Source organism: Homalodisca vitripennis, chromosome 5, assembly GCF_021130785.1.
Source record: "Homalodisca vitripennis isolate AUS2020 chromosome 5, UT_GWSS_2.1, whole genome shotgun sequence".
In the NCBI taxonomy this organism is placed as follows: Eukaryota; Metazoa; Arthropoda; class Insecta; order Hemiptera; family Cicadellidae; genus Homalodisca; species Homalodisca vitripennis.
The window spans coordinates 103104172-103130863 of record NC_060211.1 but is presented as its reverse complement, the minus strand read 5'-3'; the positions used below and the strand labels follow the sequence as shown (position 1 = coordinate 103130863).

Sequence of the window (26692 nt, the reverse complement as noted above, 5' to 3'; positions counted from 1 at the left end):
TAAACTATATAATATCATAAAAAAATAAGAATTTTCAAAATTTTAGATGTAGAACTTGATACTATATCATAATAATCCAAAAGAAATTAACATACCAATAATTTCAACTTCATTATTATCTTGGTTTGTAATATTTTCGTCTATGTCTGGACCTTCACCGATGTCGTAGTTAGCAATTTCCTGAAAAATAAAAGTTACAATATTTAGAGATTTATACTGGTTCCAAAGGAGATAAAAAAATTACCACTAATTCTGATTTATTGTGTAGTTTCATAGACAACTCTCAAAATTATGAATATTTTTTATTCAATAATTTATTCTAGAAACAAAATATTGTAAATAAATTAAAAGTAATAACTTAGAACCTTTACCGGGTCATCTCGGCTGTAAACCTCCATCTCGTAGACTTCTTCATTGTCAGGTTCTTCTTCGAACTCTTGCCCATCATCCAATCCCTGCAATTTAAAACAATTATTTTGAAGATTTTCTTTAAGTTTCCAATCTAATTTTTAACAAATCTCTAACGAGTATAAAACAATATGCATTAACTATTACAAAAATAATATAAAGATCTTAAGGGAAATTACTCAAATTCTTCTAAGAATATAAAGCTAACCCAACCAAAAACTCTTTCAACTTTCTTTTAAAACAAATATATTTACCATAACTTTTTTATATACTCAGAAATTGTTCTTAAAAATTTATTTCCTACGTATAAAGTTTAATTTGATATAATTCCAAATGATGAAAAGAGACTACAAATTTATTTTTATATTTAGTGTCCAAGTGATGCACCATATTACTACTGCTGGATATTTGATATTTAACATACATGATGGCTTTAAAAATATAAATGATATATAATTAATATATTTTTATTTCTTACAACGTTCTTTACAAATTAAACAATTTTTTAAATGCTTCAGACATCTTTTTTGAACTTTAGTATTGGATCAAGATTTTCATTTTAGAAGCCCCATATACATACAGTCCATATAATTATATTGTGAAAAAATGAGTTTTAAAGTATCAGTATCAGACATTTTCCTTATTGCGTACAAGCCAGAATCAATCTTATTCATAATTATTTTGGTGTGATCATCCCATAATAAGTTACTGTCAACTTTTAGCCCCAAAAATGTAACTTCCTTGACAAATACTATTTCTTTTCCTTCAATTTTAATGAGTGGATTACTTGTTTATTTTGATTTTTTTTTACTTTGGCACTTTGTCTTGTCTGTATTTACATATAAATTATGACAGCTAAAGAATTTTTGCACTGGTTTCAGACAAAGCTCCTGGTCCAACACGTCTGGGTGTGTAAACATACATTTAAATTGAACTTCTTCTTCCGAGATCATTTTGAGCTTCTTTGTGAATGACTGTTTTTAGATGTCTTCAGACTAACGTAACTCCAGTTTGCGGGAGTAAAATCTGTGACAGTATCAGATTCCACAAGCTGCACTTCATGAAAGGTGCATCATAGCTATGTTATGTGTACTAAAACTTACTCCGTCATCTGGCAAGCCTTCGTCGTCATCTTCCTCTTCTTCCTCCTCTGAGTCTACCAGTATGACATCGTCCTCCTGATCCCGCTGGCTGGACGTCGGTACCTGATACTCCACCTCCAGCCCGTCCGCTCGTAGCAAACACTCTCCTCCCTCCATTACTGGACCTGTCCGTCCGCGCTTAGCCTGCAGTAGGTAAACCATAGCATTACAACATTATCTATCATTGAGTGAGAAATCAATCTTTCACAATAACTACAAATTACAACTTTGATATTTCTTTAACGTACTGTACTATTGAGTGATAACAATGAGAGAACACAAAATAGTATAATGTGTTGTTCTATAAACTTGGTACTCTATTTTATCAGGCCTTGGAAAAGTTAAAATAAACATATGAAAATGTTGGTCCTTTGCCAAGTTCCTACTAGAGATGAATTTTGAATTTTTTGTAAATTATATATACATAAATGTTTTGAAATGATCACACAGTTTAATCTGAGTGACTAACAGCCAACATTTTACAAACCTGTGATAAAACAAGTCAATTTTATTAATGTTAAAGTAGAAAATGTTATATTAAAATGTTTAATTTAATTGAATTTAAACAAAAACAAAACATTAATTTGAATCAAAACAAATATTTTAATAATCTATATAAATAAAAAATACTAATTATAATCTTGGGCTCATGTACACTCATTATATAAGAACTGTATTGAACCAATTTATAGGCTTCTTAAAAAAATTAACTTTGAATGAAATCTCTGAAATCTTGAGAACTGTTTGTACATTGAAAACAATCCATAGATTTTAAATCCTTAAACTAACATAAGCATGGAAACAAAAAGAAACACTATACATACTTGATTGAAAATGCTTTAAACACATATTTCCTTTGCAAATTTTTTGTTATTCTAAATTTCTTCAGAATATAGCAAGCGACTTCTGACATAATGAGAGGTCAGTGATCACTAAGTAACTTGTTACTGCCAAGCGTAAATCCCACCCTAGCCAGTATTTTTTCATCTAGGCCAAGAAGATAAGGACACAATCATTGCACTTAGTCCTAAAAGGACCTTTGCACTGCTCCAGAGTGACATGATATGATTTCAAGGCTACAAAGGAATTTAAGTATTTAGGAATGACGATAACACATGACAATAGAGAAGAAGTTGAAGTCCAATGTAGATTAGCAGCAACAGATAGAACATACTGGAGCCTTGCAAAACTTCTCAAAAGCTATTAAACTATTAATGAGGAAAGTTAAATTAAGAATTTACAAAACCATGATCTTGCCAGTTTTGATGTACGGGTCACAAGTATGGGCACTCACAAAGAAATCCCAAAAAAAGTTAATAACCTTTGAAAACAAAATACTAAGAAGAATTTTTGGACCAGTTCAAGAAGGAGACATATGGCGGTTCAGGAAGAACAGAGAATTAAAAGAAATATACCAAGATCCCGATGTGATTGCACTGATCAGGAGTAAAAGAATGAGATGGATGGGCCATGTTGCCCGTAGGGGAGAAGATAAAATGATAAAGAAGGTGTGGCGAGGGGAACCAGAGGGAGTGAGGCCGTTGGGCAGACCTAGGATGCGATGGAGAGATCAGGTGGAGAAGGATTTAAGAACGATTGGCGCTACACTGGAAGTGGCTCAAGATAGAGGAAGTTGGAGAGACATTGTTGGCGAGGTCAAAAACCATCTGGGTTTCGAGTGGCCACAGGAGTAAGAGTAAGTAAGTAAGAGTAAGTAAGTAAGAGTAAGTAAGTAAGAGTAAGTAAGGTTGGAGGGTACCTAACGAGCCTCTCATAAGGACGGGTACTATCAAAGTTATGTCATCTTGGAAGAAGGAGAGGCTAGCTCTGTTCCAGCCTCTTCCATTCAAAAGTGAACAAGTCATGAGGGGAAGCCATACTCCCTTATGTTTAGTGTTTAGGCTTTAAAACCTCTTAACATTAAGGAGGCCGACCCACTGCAAGAGTCATAGTCTACAGTATTTATAGATCAATCTTTTTACCCCATTATCTCCACTTGCGGTTAGTGATGAGCCACTCCTAAACATTCATTGGGTTGCTCAAATTTAAGTGACATCAGTTATTGCTATAACCAGTAAATGTTCTACTGGCAGGTATAGACCAACCAGAAGTGAACCCTTTTGGGCACACTACGTCACTTCTAGTCAGCTCAGTCTATCACTAGGTATGTGCCTAGAAATTTGAATTTGTTATTGACATTATTTTTACAAGAAAATGGTTTCATGTAGCAATTCTAAGAAACTAAGTGACATGCACCCATCATTAAACTCGATGTTGCCATCATAGAAATGAAACTTAATACAAAATTTCAAGCCAACAGGTCACTTTATTCTTGGGATATCGTGAACAGATAGACAAATATGAAATATTTGCAGTCTCTCTAGTGAAATGCTTCACTAATGTGCTTAGGGAACTAAGTGAAATGCTCACTTTCCAAAAGTAAAATTTATTTAAATATAATTTTCAAATCATCAATCTGATTTACTTCTTTTTATTTTTGTTTGCACATCATACATTGTATTTAGTAAAAAGAAATCAAATTGACATGTTTACAACTAGATATTAAAGAAGAAGCAGTATTCAACACTTACGGGTGGCATCGACTTAGAGGCATCCTCTTCTGCGGGGCCTGACGCATCGCGGAGCCTCTTGGTGCCCGGTCCAGCCTGGGAGGTGGTTACTGTGTTACTGCTGTTGGCATAACTGCTTGCTACCACCTGTAATCCATGTTACTTGTTATATAGTTCTTCTTGTCATTAGCCTATTTATGTAGTCTATGATTTTATTAGGAGTCTAGCAACACTGCATTAAAAACCCATTAACTTAATGTTAGTTTCTATAAGTAATATTTTTATGTCATTACATTTGTTTGTTGTTATTGCTATTAAACTTAATACATTTTCAAAGTTCAATTTTAGAGAAAACTGAGTTCACGTCCTTGTCCCGCATTCAGATCTTGCTCTTGACTACGTGAATAAATCTATTGTTGACTGAAATGTAGTAAACAAGGGTTTAAAGTGGAGAAAAATTATAACAACTAAGATAATTGTGTCTGAATTATAAATGTATTTACAGGTAAGGATTTTTATGTTTTTCAAACAGTGTTATTAAGAAAATAACAAATATAATTGCTAAACCTGTAAGATTTTAGTATAATTGTTCAGTTGAAACTGTGATAATCCATTATCATTAAAAATAACAAAAACAGTGCCAACTGATCAATAAAATATATTACTGGTTTCAATATTCAGAAAAAATTAATCCTTTGTATTGTTATTCACAATGTTGTGTTGATCAAACATCTTCACTTAATAACTTCTCACTGAAAAGTTATAGTTTTTTCAATTTTGTTAGAAGAAGTATGATGTAGGAAATTCGTATATTCTTAATGTAAAAATGGATTCGTTAGTTGTTTACAATCTCCTCAACTAATGGGTTGTTTCTTATATTTTATTTTGTCAGTTGTATATGGTTCAATGTATTTGGATGTACTTTATTATTGAAATCATTTTTGCACAAAAAATAATTTGTGATAATTTAATCATAACAAAAATAAAACTTCAATATTTGTTTATGACCTAGTTATATTCTTTTGTAATTTTCAACAAAAATATATAACGATGCATAAATAAATAAATATATATATATATATATATATATATATATATATATATATATATATATATATATATATATATTACTCCTTATCTGAAGTTTTAGTACAATCTTAAAAAAAACTCTTGTGGGCAGCTCTAAATTGATTTTGCTTCTACTCTAAGCAATCGTAAATCAGTATATATGTCAATGACACAAGCTCATTAGCAGAGGAAAGTGGCTACTATGTCTATTGTACTCACAGCTGCTGGAGACTGCTCAGCAGAGTTGCTAGCCTCTGCTAGTTGGGACTCGCTGCTGGCCACCACAGACTGCTCAGTAGCTGTAGTGTGACTGCTGGCCACACCCTGCACAGGTTCTTCAAGTTCCTGTATAAGACAATCCAAGTGTCGTTCCAAAAATGTAAGATAAAAATCGTGCAATAATGTAAAATTAAGAATGATGGGCAGATCCAGAAAGGAGTAGGATACATTTGACCTTAAATTATAGCTCTGAATACAATTATCCTTATTCTAAGGTAAGCTTATAAATATTTACTTATTCAAAAATATTCCAATAATTGAGGACCTATTTTCAAAGTATGAGATGTTACACGTTTAAGTCTAAGATTCAATTGAATTTAGTCTACTGATATTCCCAAAGCGTTTTTGATTGAAAAACCTATTTTGGGTAAGATATTTTGTTTAACGAATTTTAAGTAAACATAATGATAAAATTTAAATGATAATGCTTTTACAAGTTTCCTTATTAATGTTGCAAGTAACAACCCATCTTATTCAAAACTTAAATACTCATTGTTTACAAAAGTAATAAAATTATGAGCCCTATGCACCAGTGCCAGGTTGTTGGAAACGTTGTTCAATGCTGACACTGATATAAGTCAAAGATAAACTGACCTGTCTGTAATAGGTCGGAACTGTGCTGCACATGTTCTGTTGGTTGCTGCTGGCAGACACCAGTCCCTGGTCGCTGGGAACGTGGTTTGATGCTGATACTACGTTCTGTTCAGCACTCTCTCGCTGCTCTTGTTGAGAGCTGGCTGATGCTGATCCTACTGACGAGTCCTGGGCACTTCCTTGCAGGCACTACAAACATTCAATGGATTTAATTTTATATCAAGCTTTCTCTAAAGTTACATAGTGAGTACATTGTGTACAAAAACCTGTACTTAAGCAAGGAGGACTTAGCAAAACTCTCACAAAACATTCAATTTTATTGCCATTTGGTTGACTGAGCCATTGTTTTATAGTGAATAAAACAGGTTATAATATACTGTAATTTATGAGCACTTAAGTCTATAATTTTTAATTTCAAGAATAATTTTTAAAAGTAATAATGTTTTGCAAATTTTGAAAGCAAGAAATTGTTTTTACTACAAAACAAAGTTATAACCTATGATATTTTGTATAGTTTTATAGGAAATTTAATTCTTTATGTGGAAAATGTTATTTCATTGATTATCTTAATTTTTTACAATTTTACGTGGATCTTTGTGAAATGCAACATTTTTGTTCTCTTTACACAAATTCTAGCAAACGCGCAAAATTCGCAAGTGTATAGTATTATTACCTTGATTCACATTCATTTTCTGGGATTAATACATATTTATATGTATAATACATGTTTTTGTTTACTTTTAATACATAAAATTTATTAAATGAGTCCATACTAATGTTTAAACGGATATTTAATAACATATATCGTCATTACAGTACCGTCTCGTGATGGCCGACGAGGTACCAAAATGCTGATCACGCTCCTATTGTTATGGGGTTAATACAAATTTATATGTACAGTACATTTTTTTAAGTTTAATTTTAATGTATAAACTTTGTTCTTTGAGCCCATGTTATTGTTTGAACAAATATTAAATAACCTATGTTGTCTTCACGGTACCGTCTTTTGATAAGTGTTTTGGTACCCCGCGCGTCGGCTGTCACGAGACGGTACCGTGATAAGTGATTAATGGGTTAATAAATATATAACTGACTTCACAGAATTATAAAAGTAATAACTAAATTATTAACATTTTAAGTATGACTAGTTGATCTACTTCTTTATTCCATGAGGATAACAACAATATTTTTAAAACTATTTTGAATAAAATTGGACTTGCTATACAAACAAACATTGCATTGATTAGTTAACATTTACAAACTTATAATTACGGTATCATTATATGTAAGTTACCTGAGTTTGGGTAGTCTGCGAGGACGTTTGGGCAGTGGGCTGTGGTAACACCAGAGCTATGGACAGAGCCTGTGGGTTGGCAGTGGCCCCAGCCTGTACACTGGCCTGACTACCTTCCACCTCCATGTCCTGTCACAACACATTCAGTGAGAAATAATTCATTTAAATCAGTTTGGGACACACTTACTTCAGCCAGACAACTTTGGGAGAGTTAGTGACCGTGTGGGGTCAGTAATGTCGGTATACCAAAGTAGTGAGATTTATAAGGTATAAATTTAACACATAGTACATGTACTGTAATATGTACAAATACTTCATAATATTGTGAAGTAATGAAACGTACAGTGTGTGCTTAAAGTAATGCTTAAATGCTAAAAGGAAAAATTAAAACCTTTTTTAGTTTAAAAGAAAGCTTCAAAACGTTTTCTTAATGTCTTTCAATGTAAGGATTCTTTGTGGTGAACAGGACTAACAATATAATCAGCTCTCCTCTTAATTCAGCTCAATGTCTATGTTTAGTGTGTTTATATGGCATTGTTAAACAGGATATGTGTTTAAATATGTGTTTCATATTTTTTAAAGCCTATGAAAGTTAAAGAAGGTTACAACAATTTTTTCCATAAAAGACAAGAATTTTTGTTTAAGAGGTTTTCAAAGCTCTTAATCTAGATTAAGATGTTTGGGTTAGTTTTTTAAAACAAGCAAAACTCCCTCTCTTGACTAAATACAGTATATCAAGCTTTGATGTAATATTTAGTTGTCAAGAATCAATAAAGAAAGTGTGTTTAGAGACACATTCTTTTTCAATATTCTGTCTAATATAAGGATGATCATATTATACAATTCAGTAAAAAGTATTTTAGTTACCGCAACCTTAATTTGGTTGTATACAAAACAGGCAAATTGATATTATTTTTCAGGCCCAGTGACTTTTGGTTTTAATGACTAACAATTCTTTAAAACTTTTATAAATGGCACTGAATTTACAAAATGCCAGTCTTATCAAACATGGAACATATAACTGGTTTTTTACTAGTTTCTTTTTGTCCTAGCAAATTATATAAACAAATACCGTACAACAAGAGATTAATTAATGTAACACCATTATTAGTGTTTTGATTTTTTAAACACCTTGAACAAATCACTGAAATTGTAGTTATGTACCTCTAGCATCTACTGTAATGCGCACAAATTAATAAAAAATATAAGAAAATTAAATAGACATCTCAAATTCATATCATAAGTTTTTTCATTCTTTACAAAACAAAACATAGTTCTACTTATAATTCTCATAAAAATAGAACATAACTTCTGACTTAAAACAGTTACCTGAGTGGACTCTGCAGATGGGGGAGGTAACTGTGTGGGAGGCACAGTGGCCTGGCGTATGGTGACTACAACCCCGGAGCTGGTGGCTGGCATGTAATCAGTGTGGGACGAGGTGGGCGAGGACGACAAGCCCTCCACCGTACCAGTGCTTGTGTGTACCATTTGCTGTTGTGGTGGTACCAGCACTGCTTGGCTGCTGTCACAGTTAAACACTCATATAAGACAAACACTATTCCACAGCCAAGAGCAAGTTCACACACTTAAGTACTATGAATGAGTGAGATGGTCACCTCTGGTTTGTGGTAGGTAACACAGCCACAGTGCGGGACTGCAAGGACATTGGCCGGATACTGGCAAACGGAGTCTCACTACCACCTCCTCTCCATGGAGTCACTGTCACAGAATGTTGTGTCTGCCAAAACAAACAATGACAATCTAATTGAAAATTTAAAATACATTCACAATATTATAATCTATTACTAAAGATAAGAATAATTTAAAAAATTACATGTCTATCTCTTCCTTATTCAGTTGGAAACATCCTTTAGTAAGTAAACAATGAAAATTTAAACCTTAATGAATTCAGAACCGCTGTACGTTATAGAATATGCCAGGAAAAGGAAGACCCAGTACCATTTCTATGGGAGAGAGGAAATTTAGTAATAAGTGGAAAACCTCTCATGTATTGTGAATCCTGTTATAAAATAACATATCTATAAAGAATGGTCATTCTAACTGGACATGTGCAAACAACCATTTAATATGAAAAATGTCACAGAGTCCTTGAATTCATCTTCAGGTATTTGTGTAAACTAACTGTTCTGCAATATTTCTCACCCAATTTTGATTTGGATTAAAATTATGTATTATGTTTAACTCAGTTGTTTTAGTGTGAAAGGTAGTGACACCTACAGCAATACTGTTTTGAAAGCTGGTGCATAGACATAGTAGTAAAGTCTTTAATCATATCTTACCGAATTTTCTGTCAGATCTTCACAATTCATTTAACATATCGATAATGAAACTCACACTGAATCTGTAATATTATTTATGTAAATATAAGTTTTGTTTTTTATACTCAAGATTATTTATTATTGCCAGATAACAAACACCAATTTTCCAACCAGGAGTCAGTTTCCCTGTCCTGAGCTGTTGTGTATACAACTTATCACAGTTTTGAGATACTATTTCACAATCACAAAGATTTGATTAAACAACAATATTAATGTCACTAATGTAAATAGCAACAAATATGTTCCATCAAACAAGTCTAGTCATTTTGTTTACTCATGCTGATGTAACTGCAATCATCTAACAGAAGGCTGTTGAATATTGTTAATATTCAGCAAAATAAAACAACTACAAGAGAAATAATACAAACACGTGTTTTGTTGGTTCTCTAATGGTTGCATAGCCAAAACAATTCAAGAATTGGCCTTGAGTATGGCCTGTGAATTGCCACTGCATGCCTTCCTCCAACTTGTATCATAACTTAGTTAGCGTATTTATTACCTTTTAAATTAATATTTGCGTAAGTATTTTTGTTTACTAATTTGTGCACTTGTATTTGCATGTAAAATTTTAAGAATGGCTGCCGTTGGAAATAAATAAATAAATGAGTTAGAACCAAATGGCAGACTAATGACATCAATGTGAGTTGATTATGGAACAGTTTCAGATATGTTGATAACAAGGTGCGATTTAACTGATTACTCATTTCCTGATTGATGCTCCCTTTATCCACAGATATTTTACTGCTCATTGATTTAAGGGCTGAATTGAGTCTTACATAATCCTATGTCTATAGGTTAATTCAAGAATTATATCCTAATTCAGAATTAGGAATTGTTTACTATCAAACTGGGATGGAGATCAAATTACCAACTCCCAAAATAAGTCAAAAACAATCTGGGAAACGATTAATAGTGTCCGATCAAAAAAAAACAAGACACCTTACCTCAGCTCAAACTGACCATCAATGGACAACTTATTGAAGACACATATGCTGTAGCTGAACAGTTCAATGATTATTTTGCCAACATTGCAAAATACTCCACCATTGATCGTAATAATGGCACTGCCAGGAGACCAGTTGAACTCCTGGAGGGACTCACACCAGTGAACTCAGATCATTAAGACCCACACCCCAAGAGGAGTTAAGATCAATTATTAAAAGCTTAAAATCCAAAAAACTCAGCAGGAATTGACGACATATCCACAAAAGTACTAAAGCACTGTGCAGAAGAACTAATTTGCCCCTCACTGACATCTTCAATAAATCTTTCAATGAAGGCCACGTTCCCTCCGCTTTAAAAAATATCCAAAATATATCCAAAATTTTAAGACTGGTAGTAGAACAGAATTAAGCAACTATAGGCCCATATCCTTACTCCCAACGGTCGCAAAAACTCTGTGAAAAAGTAGTACTCACCAGGCTTCTAGAACACTGTACACTCAACAACCTGATAACAAGCTCTCAGCATGGGTTTGTCAAAGGTAAATCAACTACCACAGCAATGATTGAATTACTAGAATCAGTAATTGACAGCTTAGAAAATGGGAACCTAACTACAGCGATCTTCCTCGATTTCAGCAAAGCGTTCGACTGCTTAGGACACGACCTCATACTGAAGAAACTGAATGCACTGGGTTGTAACAGCAACGGCCCTAAAATGGTTTGAGAGTTACCTCAAAGGACCGTAGTCAAGTAGTTGAAATTAAGTCTACAGTAAAAGGAACACCAAGGCATTTCGGTCGCAACCTCTGCCAATCCAAAGAGGTGTGCCCCAAGGATCTGTGCTGGGCCCAGTGCTGTTCATTCTTTTTTACTAATGACCTCCCAGAATACTTAAGTGAATACACTAAAAACTTTGATGTACGCAGACGACACAACTTTAATCCTCGACAACCATTCTCCTGAAAATCTGTGCCTGAATGCTTATATTGCTGTCAATATGGCATATCAATATTGTGATGGAAACGACTTAGTGGTGAACCCCTCCAAAACTAGCCAATTAGGATTTGGAAGAAGAATCAGGGCAAATAAAAACTCCTTACCAGAAGTGAACTTAGTTGACCAAACCAAATTCCTTGGGGTTTTAGTTGACTCTAACTTATCTTGGACCCTCATATTGACCAGCTATGTAACAGACTGAACTCAAGCTTGTATGCCCTCAAGCAGATCAAAGCTATCGGAGATCTGACTACTGCACGTACTGCCTACTTCGCTCTGTTTGAGACACACATAAGATATGGACTGGCTGTATGGGGAGGAACCTCAAAAACCAACATGAACAGAATTCTAATCCTCCAAAAAAAGGCAATTAGAATCCTTACAAACCTTCATCCCCTGGAAAGCTGCAGAGAGGCCTTTCCCAACCCTAAATATCTTGACTGTGACAGCTCTCTATATCCAAGAACTCGTGATGTAACGTGGACGGAGAAAACCTTACAAGGCTTGAAGACATTCACTACTACAACACACGCAACTCAACAATGTACCAAACTTCCCACTCACCACTTAACGCAGTATGAGAAGAAACCGACCTACATGGGAAAGAAAGCTGAGCAACTGCCTACCAACAGAAATACGGACGAAGAAGGGAAAAGAACTGAAGACTGCACTCTGGAAACTACTCTCTCAACGGGCCATCTATACACTTCAAGAATTCTATCTGGATGTCTCAAACTATCAGACAAATCATGAATTTTGATGCTATCGATTATTATTATCACATAAATGTAACAACTTACTTTTTGACACTATCTCTGTACTTGATGTATATGAATAAAGAAACTTTTGACTTTGACTTTGACTTTGATGGAAAAATCTTCAAAATACACTGCTTGTATCTGTATTTTTCGACATAAGTAAAATGGAATGTTCAAAATGATATGATACAATTCGTATCACGTAATTCTCTTGTTGTACCTTAAAAACACTTGTTATAAACTAGGTTTACTGAATATTGTTTATTCTGCTGAGTACCAGGTGATGATGCACATACGCTGTAAACTCAGGATCATCACTTTTTGTTATTCAGAGGACTACTAAAATGTAGCCTTTTTCTTTTTTTTCCACTTCAGTATAATAATATTAACATTTTATTTCCATAAGATATCTGAGTGAGAAACTCAACAAACAGAATGAGAAAGAGCTGAATTAGTAAAAGTTTAGATGATTAAACATGATTGAAAATTTCAGGCAAAGCAGGTTTTGGACCTATGCCAAGGATTCAATGATCCTTACAGTGTTTATCATACATCACCTGGTCTACAATTTCTTAGAAAACCATACTTTAATAACAAGTGCGGTGTACTTATTAGCCTGATACAGAATGAAGATCAAATAGTACCGGTTGTTGTTTAGTCACTGAAGATGAAGGACCAGCCATGGGTTTGATGTTGGCAGTTGGAGGTTCGACTGAGCTCTTCTCCACTCCAGAACTAGTGGAAGGTTTCACTCCTCCCTGAAACCATTAAAAAATAATTTTTATTTGAACAATAAACAAATGAAGTAAAAATATAGTTAAAGTTTGTTTACTTAAACTTTTACAGCTTCAAATTTTCCCCAAAAAAAAAAAAAAAAAAAAAAAAAAAAAAAAAAAAAAAATATATATATATATATATATATATATACGTGGGTTGAAGTTAGAAATTACCTGCAACTTATCCACTTGTCTTTGCAATAAATTGGCTCTTTGAGTGAGCATATCTACTTCTCTAACAAGCCGTTCTTTTTCTGCTAACAAATCTGCCTTTTCCTTGTCTGCTCTTCTCTGACGTACATCAGAATCATCTGAAATTACACAAAATTTTAACATTAATTAAGATACAACAAAATAACTTTTAAAAACAAGGGTAATTCACTTTGGTAAGTCCAACTGTTCATTAATCTAGAATGTTAATCAGGACTAATGTACATAGTTTAAACATTGTTAAAAGCCATTTGACATGAATTTTATATATATATATATATATATATATAAAATAAAATATTATATGTTAGTAATATTATTACTAACATATAAAAAAACACAAGACAACAACCCAACATTTTAAGCGCCTAAAAACTTAAAGATTTCCTACAAGTTGTTCACTGTCACAAGAGCTAAGCACAACATACATAGATAACTTATGGCTGCTTCTTATAATGCCTGCAAATGTAAGGGTGACAACCTGCTAAATAGTTCTGTTCTGTATTACTGCCTCATGCTTTGTAAACAGGAGTGATGATGTCTTTTAATTAAAATGACTTTAACAAGTACTAAGTGAATATGGAGTGTGGGTTATTTAACTTTCAGTTTATCTGGTCTTTTTATTATTATACAGGGCATACACCATACAGACACTTGTCTGGTTGGTTTTAGGAAAGTCTAACTAAAAAATTATGATATGAGAAAAATATTGTTTAACTCTTTTGATACCCTTCCATTACAACCTCCACCAAAACTAGTGCGGCTGACCGTCGAATTCTTCCTTAGGTCAAATTTATAAATCGATTTCAAGAAAAACCAGGTTGTGTGCTTATACAATTCAAATTGGTTCTTGGTTTCTAGACTATGAAGAGTTGTTTTTTAAGCATCAAATTTTAAGAATTTGTTTGTATTATTCTCACTAATTAACATCTGTTAGGATCATGTGTTTTTATGTTTTATTTGAGTTATTCTTCAAGTCTGCTTATTGAACAATCAAAATTTTATTTGCATTTCATTTGACATTACAAATTAATTCTCGGCTCCTGGATTACCGTCATTACAATGGTACCCCAACACTGATTCATTTGATGGTATTGTGAATTCACTGTTTCATAGATGTAAAAAAATAATTACTTATATTGAAAGTTATTTAACCATATTATAAAAGTCAGTCTTGCAGAGATTTGCTTTTCACACTTCATAAGTAATGTTTCACTCATTACAGTTTAGTTAAAAGTGACCTTAAAGAACTTGTCACCTTTATTGCGGTCCAGGGTATCAACTTTGGTCTTGAGTTCGGTATTCTCTGTGGCTAATTTCCGCTTCTCCTCAGTTAGCAGCATGATGCGAGCTCGAGCGTTCTTCAGCAACACCTTGGCACGCTCCTCCTTGTCAGCACTGTTTAGTCGCAACTGTTCATTCTCCTTGCGTAGATTGGTGGCCTCCGTCTGTGTGGTTGTCACCTGTCATACACAAAATTGATGATTTGCTCATATTGGCTTTGTTGTATAATACTTTAAGTTGGTAACACACAACAGTAACAAGTACTTTTTATCAGACTCATACAAACAGTTAAGGTTCTACTGTTAGTAATGCTATGAGTTAGTGAGTGTTTTTTTAACATGTCAAGATTACTTGTGATTTGATGCTGGCTGGTATTAACAATGATTTTAGTACACTTGGTTTCACTTTATGTCCGCTAAATTAATGTCACAGAAAAATGTACTGTACAACAAAGTAAAAACATGGCAGAGGTTTACATACAATATCAGCAACTAAAGTGTTAATTTAACAATACACAAATTGATAAAATAACAAAATTCCATTCATAATATATTTGGAAAGCTGGAATGGCAGATGTTGGTCCACCTAATAATGCAATGACTTTTACTTGGTAAGTTAAAAGTCATTGTGATCATCATTGAAATTGTAATGTTCTCTGTACGTACAAATGAATATAATAATCATTTTCTTAGTCCTTATAAAAATAATGTATCAATACTATATCAAATTCTGTTTTCTTTCTGCAATACAAATTATTTGAACTTAATGTAACTAACTCTTTTTGGGTCGTGGGTTTTCACCTTTTCATGCCTCAAGAAATAATCACTTTTTTACCAACATTGTAATGGCTTATGGAAAAAATTTATTTTCTAAACTAATAGGGACTCTCAAATGGTTTTGAAGGGTTTTAAAACATTTTAATATTAATTTGTTTAGCATCTATCTGGAGAAAAATTTTAAAATGTAATAAAAAGGTTATGCACTACATGTTAGTTGTTAGGGTATTGCATGTTATTTCAACAATGGACTAAGATATGAAGAGAAATAGTAATAATTGTAAAAATTATGAATTATGGTCAATAAGAAAAATATCAATGTACAGTGTATAATCAATGTGATTAAATTTTTCAAATATTTTAATTTCAAAACAAGATTATACACTGTAAACGTACTAAAAAAATGTAACAATTTCTATAAACCAGTTAGCTGACAAGTGAGAATTGTCTCCTGAGCATTATTTCTATTTGCACGTACAGTCGCTGATCAACCAAACAACAGACAGACAGTAAATCCAATACTATTTTGGTGTTTGAAATGGTATAAGGTATATTGTAGGATTGGTCACAGTGTTGCTAGATTGCCTCTTTGACTTCCTAAATTCCTTTATCCATATCAATACTACTTGTGAAATTTGATAAATATTTCTGCCAAATCTCAGTTTAGAATACAATCATTGTGAATAACATCAAATTTCTTTTTAGTATACAAATTAAATGTTTGTATTGAACTGAATATTGATGGTGCACCTTGGTGGTGCTTGCTGCGCAGCTCAGGTTTTTGCATAGGCAAATTACGCAATACGATTTAGAGGGACAATGGTAGTAGAGCGCAAAAGCTAATATCAACTTTGAACACTAAAATGCTTATAAACTGGTGAGGTGAGGGTAACTTACCTGGTCTGTGAGCTGCTTGACCTTGTCGGCCTGTTTACTCTCAGCCTCCTGCCTGCCTTCCTCTCGCAGTTTCTCTTGCTCCTCTAGGCTCATCACCACAGCCTCCTTCTTCTTTTTGTCCTCCTCGTTGGTCTTCACCAGCTCCTGGTATTGTGTCTTGTACTTCTTTGCTATTTGGCGAATCTTCACCAACAAACCAAACCAAATCAGTTAGTGTTATTAGGCACCAGATGATATTGACGAGAATACAGTAAATTTGATAAGAATATTTTATTATTCTCACTACTACAGGTAGAGAGATATCCTCAAAGATGTATCAGAACCTACCTGGAGTTCCTTACTCTTGATGTCAGTAAGAGCCGCCTCCTGTGCAATGAAGTCCTGGCTCATCTTGCTTAGCTCTTCTGCCTTCTTGTCCATATCGGTACGTGCTTCAGCCAACTCCAATTTCACCTGAGCCAGGCTCTTCTGTGCTGAGGCCAGCTGCTCTGCTTGTTGCTGCTGCTCTCTCTTCAACTATAATTGACAAGAGTTTGTTTATAAACACACACAAAAAAAAAAAAAATATATATCTATATAATAAGCATCAACATCACACAGTTAATTGTTATTTTTATTCAGTGCACACTAAAACCCCATAAAATACATACATTGTTTACTTGTTCTTCCAGCTTAGATTTCTCTAATTTCACATTCTTCAACTCCTCATTGGCAGCATTTAGCTGTTTAGTCAAATTTTCCTTCTCTAAGGTTAACCGCTTGAAATCTTCTGGACTGTTTTTGTTCTGTTTCTCAATCAGCGAGTTAGCCCTATTTTTCCATCTAAAACAAAATGAAAATAGAATTATTAATAATTACACAAAGTCGCAGTCGTTCATGAAAAAATCAATCAAACAGGAGAACAAATTAGATTATGTACAACCCAAAGAGAATGAATACTGAAACATTTTGAGTAATGCACTAGCTATGGATTAGAGAGTTTTATACATTCCTCATACAGAATCAGTCGGGCCATAGTTTAGACACTAAGATGTCAACTTACCTGGCAGCCTCAGCCTTGATGGCTGTGTTCTCGGTGGTAACATGTTCTATGTGATTTTTCAACTTGACCACCTGCTCCTTATAAGGCACAACAACTTCTGTCTCCATCTTCGCCAATTCCTGTTCAAGGGTGGCCACCCGCTCTGCTAGCCTGTCCCTCTCCTCCCGCAATACTCTATTGCTGTCTGTAAGGGCATTCAGTGTGTCCACCTACACACAAATCATTTGTTAAACTGGTAGAATAAATCTCATGAAAAATCTTATCTAACACTTTACTTGCAAATATAAAAACTAATATTGAATTGTAGACGGACATATAAATGAAATAATAAGAAAACAAATATAATATATAATCATGACTCCAACCTTGCGTAATAGTTCCTCGTGTTTGGTTGTTGTGACGAGGTGGACCTGACTCTGATTGCGCTCAGACTCAAGCAATTCCCGTGCCTCAGTTAATTGTCGACTGGTCAGTTCCAGCTGAGCTTTTAGTCGCAAGCTCTCCGCTCGCAAGGCCTCAGCTTCAGCCATCGCTATGTTCTTCTCACGCCGAATATACTTGAGTACCTGTAGCAAATGATCAGAGCTGCGGGTGTCGTCATCCATTGAAGTGTCCAGAGACGCAGAAGACACATTACCCTGTGAGTGAACTACTGCAACCTTCAGACCCAACTCCTGAAGCTGTTCGTGCAATAGATTGTTCTGCTTGTCGAGGTCGAGTAACCGCTCATTGAGATCTGCTAGCTGGCTACGCAGTCCTGTTTCGCTGGTTGTCCAACTCTCACGACCCAACCTTAGGGCCTCCACTGCCTCATCCCTTTCGGTCTCCAAGGCAGACACTCGGCCCAGCACATCACTCAGCTTCTTCTTCACTTTGTTCATTGCCTGAAAATTCAACAATCAATGTAAAGCAACATTTCAAAACAATTTCTGGACTGAGGAAAGATAAGGCTAGATAAGTGATGCAATAAACTATTTTCTGTTACAGTGCTGTCTAGAAAATAACAGACACTTTGAAATGAAAAAAAAAACTTTGCTATGGATATTTGAAAGGTATATTGTTAAGTTACTTTTTCCTATAATCAACATTAAAATTAAGCCATTTTTAAAATAAAAGCACTATTGTCTCTCTCGAGTTTCACATATTGTTCCTTTTCAATTCACATCACAATGTTGGCTATAAATAATTCTAATTGGTTTATGGCTTTTTACCAACAAAAACCTAATGACAGAACACACCTCATAAGTTGTTGCATTTTATACAATAGTGGACATTTTAGTACAGTAATAAGAGTGCTAAGTAGGAGCACACTACTATAATAGCTTGATGAAAAGTGAATATACAAATGTTTTGACACTAAGATGGCAGCTCTAGCAACACCAACTAAAGCAATAAACCAAACTTTACTCTCTGATAACCATTGTATTTATATATTTTTAATAATAAATCAGAGAAATATTTAGCTGAACTGATTTCATTAAAATAGGATAATATTAAAATTTTCATGAGAGCAGTTTAGTACCTTGTAACAAAAACTTACATCAACAAACTAAGTTGTTGGTCTGACACATCAGACCTTTTTACCCTCAGGCCTCAGTAAAATTTAGATTGGGGATACAAAAAATAGCTGATGTTATATAAAAGTCCAACACTGCATATTTTTATTTAGCTCTAAATAAAATGAATTATTATTAAAATTGATTACATCTCACATATTTTAATTGCAACAAACTGGCAGAAAACCATTGCGCTTCTGTCAACAGACTATGATTAGTATCCCATCTTGCTTTACTAACTTAAGAGGCTTTTGAATGCAGAGGATTAAGAGGTCCATCATAAAAAGAGCAATTTTTAATATTTTTTATACTATCAGAAACTAAACACAAACTACTCCACTATTTCTCTACCATTCCAGACCAAACTATTTTTAAATTATAGTTTACAAGTTACCATTCTAGCATTATCTGGACAGTGATTAGAAAATGTATAATTTTTCTCTTATCTAACAAATTAACTTGATTTGGATTGAGATTCTACCTGCATGTCATCAGCATGCAGCAGCATCTCATGACTGTACTTCTCCTCTGCTGCTTGGTAAGCGACTCGGGTGGCTGTCAGCTCCTGGCGCAGGGTGGTCACCTCAGCACGCAGTGTTGCCAACTCTGTGGTGGCCGAGGTCAACTCCTCTTGCCTACCATCCAGACTACTAGCAGACTCCTGTTGGGCTGTGGATAGACTGGCCACTCGCCCCTCCAACTCTACTATAGCCTTCTTCATTTCAACCTCTCTTGCGTTCAGTACTTTCAATCTACAATCAAATATAGACTACTGAATAACTAACCAAAATGAAATTTCTTGATTCAAACATTTCTTCTTAATGATAAGAATTTAAAATAGTGATGGTCTAACGGACTCTCAGAATTTGTGTTGTTGACAATTTTAAGCATTTGCACAAATATTAATGAATTATTATTGATGAATTTATGGAAAAAAACTTCCATCCACACAAACATAAGTCTATTAATAAATTTAACTGTTAAAAAGTAAAAAATACTTAAAAGTGTATACGATATTCTGCAGTCTTCCTACTTTCATAAATGGAAAAATGTTAATTATGACAGATCTAGTATTTTCTGTGCCAAAGGACATGTGTTAACACCACGCTATTTGTAGCTACAGAAACTACGTAGTATAAAACTTTAATAGCAACAGTTACCTCTTATTTACTATTCTGACTGTCTTTGAGATTGATATTCAACTGTCCCGCAGTTACATGATAAGCTCTAAGTAAATATAAAAGTTGGCACATTATGTGTTGAATACTCAATATATTCCCTAATAAATCCAGCTGCATAAATTACAATGGGTTTTACAATAAATAAAGATGAATGCCATAGCAAAACAAAAAGACACTCATTCAAAAGTGTAACAAGAACAACATTTGTATTTACTTGGCCTCTGAATCTTCTTGGTATTTAGTGTGCAGGGCAGTCACTTCCAGCAGCTGTTTCTCCGAACTCTGAGCGATGTCTGAGAGTTCCTGGGCATGTTTCTTAGCTGCAGCTAGCTGTTCCCGCAGACAGGCTAGTTCTCCATCCTTCTCTGCCAGCTGCTGTTCTAGCTGTGATGCTCGCTTTTCTACACACCACAGAATAAACATATCACTCATACATGGCCAGACTCAAATTAATGGGAACATAAAAATGTATTTATATATTCAGTACATTCTTAGAAATTCAGATGCACTAATACAAACTCCGTAGCTTCGATTATAAAATAAAAAATGCCATATGAATTACAAAAGTTTTAACACAAATAGTCCGCATAGCCCATATTTTACGCACTACATTTTTGGGCACTCGCTGCTCAGTACAATGGTTTCATTTATGTACGTGATGGAGGAAATTGTTATGCGGTTGTGGAAGAGAATTACAATATCCATTTAGTGACTACATAAATCATGAAATAAAGAAGTTTGCCTGAAAGTGTTATGTAAATGACAACAATGATTTTGCAATTTGGCTACTATTTATAATATGTCATATTAACTACTAAATTGTTAGATGATGTGTTGTCAGTTGGATATACAAACAAAAAAAACCGTGAATGAATTCTGCAATTTTGAAGAATTGGTTTTTTAATGAATTTGTGCCATCAGGAGAAAAGCATATGGATGAAAACAATTTGGCAAGAAAAGCTATTTGTTTAGTTAGATAATGCCTCAATACACCCAATGGCTAACAAATTAAATGACAAGGATATCAAAGCTGTATTTTTACCTCCAAATGTCATGGTCCTCTGCCAGCCTATGGATCAAGGCATACTTAAGGCATTAAAGTTGAAATACCGCCACCGCCTTTAATTATTTAATTTTGGCAATAGATAATGATGAGAATTACATCTGTACATTGAAGAAAATTGATATGTTGGATGTAATTAGGTGGGTAGCTGAAGGATGGGAAGAATTCACTCCTACGGCAATGGTTTCAACGTGGAGGGTTCTGTTGGAACATGACTGCAACAAGTTTAAAGAAATTGATGGAGAGGAGTTTAAAGAAAATTAAGTGGATAAAGAAAATGTTTTAATGTTACAAAAACTTCCCGGATGTGACAAAGTAAATGAAGACTTTGATGAGTGGATGAAAAGATGACAATAAAGACAAAATAACAGACAATGATATTGTTGAAATGGTGACAAATAACGAAACTTTGGAAGATGAAATGCCTGAGGGCCAGGAAAATGTATCCCACAATTAAGTTAAAGATGCTGACGGGGCACTAGAACACATCACTCAACAAGAAAAAACATCCGCAGCCGACATTATGTATTTGAGAGAGACTTTGCAGCAAAAAGACAAGCCAAAACAGTGAAGCAGATGCCCATTATTGGCTTCTCCAAGAAATAAGTTCTATTTCTTTAATTTAATTTTATACCAGTGAATATGTGATATATTTATTCTCAACTACATAATGTGTATCCCTTATATTTTTACTTAATTTAGTTGTAAAACTCCTAGATGTAATTTGATTTAACTATATTTAGTTTACAGTATAGCCTACTATATTGTGTATGTATATAAAATGATGTTTTATTAAATGTTTAATATTCAAACATCGTTATTGTTATCTTTAGACATTACCGCATACGCTTTCTACCATTATTTCCCACCGCACATTGTCATATTTCTCTGCGATAACAACGGAATTAATGAGTCACAACAACCTCTGATAAATCCATATTTTTTACAGTCCAAATCAACCATCCATCACATTAGTCTGTATTTCTGACAGTGTACTGTACATGCAACTAATATTATCATGCTAATATCCTGTATCTTATTAAATAACAACAAATCTTAGAACAATAGTAATTTTATAAGTCAACTATAATTAAAATGAAGTAACAATGTATCTCACTATAATAATTTAGATAAGTACTGTTCCACATGTTTACAGGGTCTGTATAATAAGTAACCGGACTGAGCCTGCCCCGCTCCGTCAAAGCGTCTGCTAACCGGTATCTGGTGCTGTAGTGGTGGTGGGGGGTCTAGTGAAAGGGAACCGGGCTTCAGCAGTTGCCTCCAAGCGCTTGGAGAGTTAGTATCGAGCGAGAGCGGAGTGCATGTTCAGTTACCCCGTCGGAGTGAAAATGCAGAGTACGATCGAGCAATGTTTTAGCATTAAATTTTGTGTCAAACTCAAGAAAACGGTCACGGAAACTCTTCAAATGATTCAAGAGGCTTAAGGTGAGGATGCTCTGTCCAGAACTCAGGTGTTTCAGTGGCACAAAAATTTCCGGGACGGCCGCGATGACGTCCATGACAAACAGCGCGTCGGTCCTCCATCAAGGAGTCACACGGACACAAATGTGCAAAAAGTGTGTGATGTGTTGAACAGTGATCGTCGTCTGAGCATTCGGGCTATCGCAGATGAGGTCGGAATTGATAAGATGACCGTTCAAAATATTATTAAGAACGATCTGGGCATGAGGAAGATCTGCGCGAAGCTGGTACCCAAAAACCTGACTGATGAGCAAAAGAAGCGTCGTGTTGCTGTCGCTTCGGAAATCCTTGATCGACTGCAAACCGAACCAGAGTTTTTCAACCACGTTATTACAGGAGACGAGACGTGGGTTTTTGAATACGATCCTGAGACGAAGCGGCAGAGTTCGGAGTGCCACACACCGGTGTCAACACGACCGAAAAAAGCGCGCATGAGCAAATCGAAGGTGAAGTCGACTTCTTGCTTTCTTGCTTGCTTGAAGGTGAAGCTCATTGCTTTCTTTGACGTGAAAGGCATTGTTCACAGAGTTTGTGCCACCCGGTCAAACTGTAAAAGGCCAGTACTACAGAGAGGTGCTCCGTCGACTAACTGTCCCAGGTTCACCGAGTCCGTCCGGAGATTGCCGATTCGTGGATTCTCCATCACGACAATGCACCGTCGCACACCTGCCTGCTCGTCACCCAACAGTTGGCAAAACAGTCGAGGGCAACGTTGCCACAGCCTCCTTACAGCCCGGATATGGCACCACCGGACTTCTTTCTGTTCCCCAAGATCAAGAGACACCTTAAGGGGACGCGGTTCGGGACTCTGGAAAACGTTCAACGTGCTACGACGAGGGCTCCAGACAACATCGAGGTTGCCGACTTCCAGGGAGCGTTCAGGGATTGGAAAATACGGTATCAGCGTGTTATCGACACCAATGGGGACTACTTTGAAGATTTCTAAAGAAAAATTGTACATATTTTGCCAATAAAAAATTTCCTGAAGTCAGTCCGGTTACTTATTATACAGACCCCGTAGTCACAACAAACCGTCCATTACTCTTGCAAGATTGAAATTATATTAAAATCACCAAAGTGATTATTACTAATTTGCCCTAAGTGCTTGCCGCTTAAATGATAATTCTAGGATTAAAAAGTCATAAAAAAGAAGACATCAAGATCTACACCAAAATCAGTTAAGAACAATAGGTTTACTCACCAGTCTCTGGGTCAGGGACCACCTTGTGTGAGGTGGTGCGCACTTTGGTGTTGAGTTGCTCTACCGCCTCCTTACTAACTCGCAATTCCTGCCGCAAGGTCTCCACCTGTGTACGCAGCTGGTGTGAGATCTCCTTCTCCTCATCCAGCCGACTACGGGCTGCCTCCGTAGAGCGTTCAAGTGCGTCCGTCCTCTCTCTAAACCTATCCTGCTCCTCCTGCCATACACACACACACACTCTAACTGTGAGTTTTGACTAAAGAGGATTAAAGATGCTAATGTTTCTATAAATGTTAAATTACAAAATCAATATTAGGTCTGTTGTTATTTAATGTTATCAAATTTTTTACTATGCATATATAACAAAAGGAATAGAATATTATGTTCAAAAGGATGTACATCATTAGATGAAATAAAAATTCTCATTGATAACACTTATAAAGTGCTTAGGGGTATTTGATAACAATTTTTTTATCTTAAAAAAAGTGTATATGATTATTCAAAATCTGACCTTTTTTATTTTCTGTTGAAATATTTGTTATGGAACAACCTGAGTGGTTTATGTGAAAATGTATAAGCGTCTAAATATTAACTAAGCCAGTACATGCATTACTGGTAAATATCCTAAATAATGTTTATATTAATTTTGATTCTTTTATTTCTTTTAAACCTCTATAATTTTATTTGACAACACTCTAAAAGAATTTGTATACCCCATTATCAGTTTGAGACATTGTATTTGCTAATACAATGTCAGTTTGGTAAAATGAGAAAATTAAAACAGACAAAACACCTTTTTACTTAATACTTATGTTAACTGTGTCAAAGAAGTTACAAATGTAAGTAAGAGTACATGATATCAAGACATCATGTTACTAGAATATAAAAAGAATTGTTTATATTTTGTGTCATCACAATGCCCTACAAATAATTATATTTATAAAAAGTACATAAGTAATGTTAAGTATTGTCTCTTGTATACAAAAATAAATTTTATTGCTACATTAACGTTATCTTTAATGTTAATTTTTGAATCACTATATTAATATACTAATTGAATAGTCAAAGGGACAAATATTATTAAATATTACTATTTGTATGAAATTTGAATTTGTATTTATAACATATTTATATTTGTTTTCTAATAATCGTGTTTTTTAAACATTTGCAAGCATACTCAAAAGATGTTTTATAATCAATTTGAAAAAAATATTATTTCAGCCAATATTTAAACCCATAGTAATTTACCATTTGGAAACAAGATTACACTGCCAATATGTCACACTATCAATTATTGTAAAACTAACATCTTATCTGCTGAAGCTTTTTTGATTATTTTTACTCAAACTTAATTTTACTCATACTCCTAAACAAGAAAAATCAAACCTGAAGCCGTCTTCTAAGAGCAGAACATTCTTTTTGAGCCTCCTCCAGCTTGGCTTCCAGCTTGACTTTGCTCTCAGCCTCAGTCCGCTCGAAGCTGGCTTTGATCATCTCCAGGTTGGCCATCAGCATAGCCTGCCCACTGGCCTGCCGCTTTGTCGCCTCCCGTTCCCGCACTAGCCGAGCCTCAGACTCCTTCAACAGCTGTCATCCAACATTACTATTTTTAGTCTTATACAGCAATTGAAATAAGATCAAATTTAGTTAAGTAATTCAAAACCATAAAAAAATTATTTAATAAGAACCTTCAATAAAAACTTATCTCAATTTTTGGATTTTATCGTTCTATTGGTTCTGTACCATCTTGTTTATGTGTTTACTTTTATTAGTTTGGGTAAACAGCCCTTAGTACCTTCACTGCAGCTTTGTACTGAGTGATCTTGAGTATTCTCACTCTGATTTCGTGCCCCGAGACATCTGCCAAAGTCAACATGTTAAGGAAAAATATTAACCCTGTTCTGTATTGTGTGTTACTAGTGCAGAGATTAAGTTATTGGATAAGTATAAAGGCTATGCTAATATAAATTAAGTGAATATAGTATTTTCAAAGGCTAGGATTATTGTATGACAATAAAACCAAAGTAAGGCTTCATAAGCACACTTACCTGATACTCTCGCCGTAAATGTTCTAATCCAACTTCAGCTCTGGACAATTTAGCATTGGCTGCCACACATTCCTGGAAAAGAGGTATGTTTTAATAAGCTGTAAATAAACTTACTAGTAGTGAGTGACAGGTGGAATTGTTTTTGAGGTTAGATCAGGTTAAGGAACATAATCTCCGCATCATGTTTTTATCAAGTTTGGATCTAATTACATTATTTTTAAACAATTGTATGTATTAATGTTATTAAATAACATTTATCTAATAAATACCCAGAAAACCTTATTTTGGTAAAAATATCTAACCCAATATTTGTAGTATTATTAATGATTATTTCGTACATTTGAATGTACAATAACATTTGATATTGTACCATTCATTTATATTAAAAGTTAACATACAACCAAATATTGCAGTTTTAATAAAATTGGTTGAAAAGTAATCAGTAAAATTGATAAAGAATAATATATGTTTATGGAAATAACACAATAAATTTGAACTTTTATTAGACTAAATCTCAATTAAATTACTTTAATTTTTGTAATGCAAAAATACAGTAGATAAAACAAACATAATTTCCAACTTAGTTATGACCACTATGAAGAGTTGTTGTCTTGTTTATTTTCTCTTTTATTTTACTCGCTTTTTTTATTTTAAAATCTACAAGGAATTATAAAATATTCTAATATTAAATTTTTTATTGAAATTATAGCTTAGTTTATTTACGGACATAAAATTAAAATAAACATTGACAAAAACGGTTTGATTACAAACTCCTTATATA

The 26692-nt window shown here is 34.3% G+C and overlaps 1 protein-coding gene across 1 annotated transcript in view; it reads right to left on the bottom strand.

Annotated features, from left to right (window-relative positions):
* The window catches only part of LOC124362604 (nucleoprotein TPR-like), a 77155-nt gene that overhangs the window by 18443 nt on the left and 32020 nt on the right, over positions 1-26692 (bottom strand). Inside the window, 22 exon segments of the mRNA XM_046817254.1 lie at positions 96-180; positions 372-455; positions 1512-1694; positions 4142-4267; positions 5408-5533; positions 6062-6250; positions 7356-7484; positions 8685-8880; positions 8975-9096; positions 13040-13153; positions 13346-13482; positions 14640-14844; positions 16339-16521; positions 16666-16854; positions 16989-17160; positions 17381-17589; positions 17746-18264; positions 19418-19688; positions 20332-20518; positions 23864-24080; positions 25250-25450; positions 25912-25983. Coding sequence (XP_046673210.1) covers positions 96-180; positions 372-455; positions 1512-1694; positions 4142-4267; positions 5408-5533; positions 6062-6250; positions 7356-7484; positions 8685-8880; positions 8975-9096; positions 13040-13153; positions 13346-13482; positions 14640-14844; positions 16339-16521; positions 16666-16854; positions 16989-17160; positions 17381-17589; positions 17746-18264; positions 19418-19688; positions 20332-20518; positions 23864-24080; positions 25250-25450; positions 25912-25983 — 3916 coding nt within the window.